This window comes from Cetorhinus maximus, chromosome 32, assembly GCF_964194155.1.
Source record: "Cetorhinus maximus chromosome 32, sCetMax3.hap1.1, whole genome shotgun sequence".
Classification (NCBI taxonomy): Eukaryota; Metazoa; Chordata; class Chondrichthyes; order Lamniformes; family Cetorhinidae; genus Cetorhinus; species Cetorhinus maximus.
The window spans coordinates 14,177,206-14,182,523 of NC_135910.1; the positions used below are offsets into that span (position 1 = coordinate 14,177,206).

The 5,318-nt window shown below is 48.1% G+C and overlaps 1 protein-coding gene across 1 annotated transcript in view; it reads left to right on the forward strand.

Annotated features, from left to right (window-relative positions):
- Window positions 1-838: 838 nt before the first annotated feature.
- LOC144671476 (TNF receptor-associated factor 3-like) overlaps window positions 839-5,318 on the forward strand; it is a 34,363-nt gene continuing 29,883 nt past the window's right edge. The window contains exon 1 of the mRNA XM_078533412.1: window positions 839-1,100. Within this exon, the coding sequence (XP_078389538.1) occupies window positions 850-1,100 (251 nt within the window). The 5' untranslated portion in view covers window positions 839-849. The remainder of the gene's footprint in view (window positions 1,101-5,318) is intronic.

Consider the following 5,318-nt stretch of genomic DNA (forward strand, 5'->3'; position numbering starts at 1 on the left):
TCACTCACTCACTCATACACTCGCACTGACACACACGTCACTCACACACACGTACACCTTTTCACTCACGCACACGTCAGTCACACGCACAGCTGCAAACTTAGAGAGAATATTTACAGTAATGCTGGTGGGGGTGGGGGGAGGGAAGGGGAAGTACAGCATGCTGGGAAACAAAGGCCAAGTGTTAAAATGTCATGTTTTAGCTTCCGAAATGCCATAAAAAACATTGCAACTGAGAGGGAGGTGGGTCAGCTCAGCGTTTCTCTCTGGTGTTCACCTGACCTGCGTTGGCTCCTGATCAAGCAGCATCGTGTTAGAATATTTACATCCTTGTTTTCAAATTCCTCCATGGCCTTACTGCTTCCTTATCCGTGTGACCGGGCCTTCAGCTGCCTGGGCCCCAGGCTCTGGAATTCCCTCCCTAAACCTCTCCGCCTCTTTACCTCGCTTTCCTTCTTTAAGACCGCTCCTTAAAACCCCACCCCTTTGACCAAGCTTTTGGTCACCTGACCTAATATCTCCTCAGGCGGCTCGGGGTCAAACTTTGCTTTATAACGCTCCCGTTCGGCTCCATGCATTAAAGGCGCTATACAAATAAAAGTTGTTGTTACTTTCTGAACAGTGTATCAGTCACCTCACCTCCTGTGCTGTCCTTTGGTGGGGCCTTGACTGATTAGACGTCCTTGTAATCAAAAGTAAAAGCCATCGAATGGCAAGAACAGGCTTGAAGGGTTGAATGGCCTACCCCTGTTCCTCTGAGTGCCTTCTGGCCCTTTAAAAAGATTGTGATGTTAACTTTTTTGTTCCTGTCTCTCTCTCTCTCCCTTTCAGTGTGGTTGGAAGGTGTTAATGGCGACAGGAAGCAGTACAGACAGGTCAAAGGCATGCTTCTACCTGTCCCCGAAGGAGTCTCCCTCCGGCAGCTACTGTAGGCCTCAGCTCCCAGAAGTCGAGCCACTGGAAGGGGGGTACACCGAAGAGTTTGTCCAGCAGGTTGACGACAAGTACCGGTGCGAGCACTGCCGCCGGGTGCTGTGCAATGCCAAGCAGACCGAGTGCGGGCACCGGTTCTGCGAGACCTGCCTCAACACGCTTCTCAGGTAGGCCGGGTGGGGGTTGGGGGTTGGGGGGTGCAGTCCTTGGGAAAATCGGGGTGCGCTCGGGGGGTGCAGCACTGTCAGCGTCAGGCCCGTTCCTGATGTGCGATGCTCTGCCAGGAGGCGCCAGGAGGTGCCACCTTGCATCACCAGCCTCGCCTGTTGTGGGATCTTGCTGTGTGCAGATTCCTACACTTAACAACAGGAACTACACTTCACATTTACCTCATTGGCTGTAAAGAGTCTCTGAAGAGGGGGGGTGGAAGGTGCTATGGTGACGTTGCGGTAATGTCACGGGACTGGTAATCCCGCGATTTAGGCCAATGCTCTGGGGACTTGGGTCCAAATCCTACACATGGTGGCCAGTGGAGTTTACCAATAATTAATAAAACCTGGAATATAAAGTTAGTCTCAGTGATGGTAACCATGGATTGGGGTAAAATCTCCTCTGGTTCACTAATGCCCCTTTAGGGAAGGAAATCTGCCGTCCTTACCCAGTCTGGCCTACATGTGACCTCAGACCCACAACAACGGGGTTGACTCTTAACTGCCCCTCTGAAATGGCCAAGCAAGACACTCAGTTCAAGGGCAATTAGGGATGGGCAGTAAATGCTGGCCTTGCCAGCGACGCCCACATCCCATGAGATGATAAGGGAAAAAAAAAATCTATAAATGGTTAAAAGCTGTACTTTACCAATAGGCCTTGTGATAGTCCTAGAATGGGGAGGCCATTTGGCCCATTGTGCCTCTGCCAGCCCTTTGAAAGAGCTATCCACTTATCCCAACTCCCCCCTGTAAATTTTTCCCCTCCAAGCATTGATCCAATTCCCTGTTTAAAAGTTATTCTTGAATCTGCTTCCACTGCCCCTTTGAGGCAAAGCCTCCCAGGTCACAACAACTTGTTGCGTTAAAAATAATTCTCATTCCGCCTTCCCCAGCCCCTCCAATTATCTTCAATCTGTGTCCCTTCTTGTTACTGAGAGTGAAAACAGTGGGAAGAAAAGAAATCATATGGACCAGGTCCGTAGGCCACATGTCCCAGCCATTGGCTGATTGATTCCAACACCATCTTCCTTTGGTTGTTCAAGTACAGACGGCACTCCAGCAGCCCGTATTTCCAAAACCCAAAGCAAAACGTCCACTGTTAGATGGGATTCTGCGATTTGGACAGCACTTGCTGAACAATCCTGAGTGCACTAATAGCTACACTAACAACCAATTAAAGATAGTTAATCGGGCTTGTAAATGTGGCTCATTTATACATGCTAGAAGTGTCGCACAATCACACACAGGGTTCTCTGCAAGCAAAAGGAATATGTTCGAGCCTTGCACCCTTTTTGGATTGCCCGGGAGCTTGGGGAGCCTCTGGTTCCCTGTTACTTTCTCCATGGCAACGCCTCGGCCAATCAGAGTTGACTTGCCCAACCAGTCGGCATCCTTTTCTCCTGTTGCGATCGTTTGAAATTTGGCGTTTTTGTGTTTGCCCTGACGAGTGCCAGACGAAAAGTTTCAGCAACGCGTCACTTCTCAGCAAGATCCAACATCCAGTAGAATCTCTACATTTCATTTTCTTTGGATGTTTTCATTTCGTCGATATATTTAAAAAAAAATTGGAGATGGGCTGGGCGGTGGGGAAGGCTGTTTGACTGGGAAGGGTGGTTGGGGGCAGAGGGTTGTATGTGGTGTGGTTGTCCAGGAATATGCCCCCTCCCTCGAGTTCGTAGCCTTTTCGCTAATAGAAATTCATAAGGGCATTGATGACACTTTGCCAAACTGCTTTATTCACTGTTTGGGCAATCGTTGAAGATATCCTCTTGCCCTTTTAGCTGTAAACCTACATGGACCCAGCTCGAAACTGCCCCCCCTGGTTGAGGAAAGGTTGCTACTGATCTGTCAGCCTGGCTGTGACAGGCCTTACACCCGCCTGGGAGCGTAGAAATGGGTGTTGCAACAATGTGGTATCAAAGTCTAGGGTTGCCAACTGTGATTAAACGTGTTCCTGGAGGTTCCATCACATGACTCGGCCCACACTCCAGCCATTGGTCGGCCAACACGTCCATCCTTGTTATGTACGGCCTTCCTACGCCAATCGGAAAGCAAAAAGACTCATTACCCAATTGGATGATGCTTGACTGTCCAATAGTCCCCATTTTCAATATTTTTATATTTGGTAAAGAGAAACGTTCAAAGAAAATGACAAAAAATCCCCAATCTTTTCGAATATCCCCATGAGTTTTCTCCAGGGTTGGCCCACAGCCGTGTCCTGGAGATTGATCTCCAATTCCTGGAGACTCCAGGCCAATCCTGGAGGGTTGGCCACTCTATGAAGGACGTGCATTTCTATCTCTCTAACGATCTCAGGACTTTTCCTGATGGGCAGTCACTGTTGGAATGTAGGCAGCGAGGCAGCCAACTTGTGCACAGGAAGATCCCACAAGCAACAAGGAGTAACTGTGCGGATATTATCCTTAGATCTTTAAAATTGTAAAAACTTATTGATAGGATGTATTTCGACTTGTATGAAAATGGCTGAGAGTGCACACCAGGCAAATTCTTTAACAGCTAGTACGGCTGGATAGTGGTTACCTTGCTGGATTAGTAACCCATAGGCTGAACTCAAATCCTACTGTGATAGTTTGAGAATTTTTCACTCCATTTAAAAAAAATTAGATTTTTTTATAATATAAAGCTGCTACCTGTATCTGTAAACATCACCATGAAGCTGTCGAATTGTCATTAAAAGCCATCTGGTTTATTCATTGTCTTTAAGGAAGGAAATCTGCTGACTTTAGACAGCTCTGGCCTACATGTGACTCCAGTTCTCTTGTCCCTGAAGCTAACTCAACTATATCAAACTGCACCTTCATCACCAGTCCAAGGAGGTTCATCACCAAGACAATCTCAGGGTAACATGAGACTCCTTAGGCAGCACCTTCCAAACCTGCGACCTCTACCACCTAGAAGGACAAGGGTAGCAGACACATGGGGAACACCACCACCTGGAAGTTCCCCTCCGAGCCACTCACCATCCTGACTTGGAAATATATCGGCCGTTCCTTCACTGCCGCTGGGTCAAAATCCTGGAGCTCCCTCCCTAACAGCACTGTGGGTGTACCTACACCGCAGTTAGGGAAGGAAGTCTGCTGACTTTATCCAGCTCTGGCCTATATGTAACTCCAGTCCCCTTGGCTCTGAAGTCAGCTACTCAACTATATCAAACCGCACCTGCACCACACGGGACTGCAGCGGTTCAAGAAGGCGGCTCACCCACCACCTTCTCGAGGGGCAATTAGAGATGGGGCAATAAATGCTGGCCTAGTCAGCGATGCCCACATCCTGTGAATGAATAAAAAAAAAACTAGAGGTGATCAATAAATGGCAACTTTGCCGGTAAAATGCTCACATCCCAGAAATGGTCTTTTAAAACAAAAACTCAGTTCCTATTGTTGCAAAGATCTAGCTCATGGTTCTTGTCAGCGTTTTGGAGGGAATTTTTAGTTCTGGGAAATTATTGTTGTGAAAACAAGTTAATTAAAGTGCTGGGTTTCCGTAGACCAAAAGGATGTTTTTGTTTTAGGAGAATTCCTGGGGGAGTTAGGAATTTGACCTGAATTCAGAACACATTTAGTTAGAAACCGTCTTGTTAAGTCAATGGTGCTGACGCCTGTTATGGACCATAAAGCAAAGATAAAATACTGCAGAAGCTGGAAATCTGAAATAAAAACAGAAACAACTCAACAGGCAGGATTTTACCGTCAGCGAGTGGGGGAGGGGTGGGGCCCGCTCGCCGACGCGTAAAATGACCCGCGGTGAGGCCGGGCGGAACTCCCGACGTCACCGCGCCCCATTTAAATTTTCAGGAAGGCGGGGGCGCGCCTGACAACCTGTCAATGGCCAATTGAGGCAGAGTCAATGAAAGTAACCAGCGGACCTGCCCGAGGTTGGCGGGCAGGCCAGGAGCCCCGGCGGGAAGTAGAAAAAACATGAAACCTCATCCACGGGCGAGGTGAGGTTTCATGTAGGGTTTTAAAAATTTTAATAAAGTATTTTTTTGGAAATTATGAACATGTCCCCAACTCGTGTGACATTGTCACATGAGGGGGACATGTGAGGGAAATTTTTTTTTTCTTCCGTTTTTAATGTTTTTGAAAGTAGAGGCGATCTCCCTGAGGCTGCACTTAGCCTCAGGGAGATGAGTGCGCTCTATCGTGCGCATGCGCG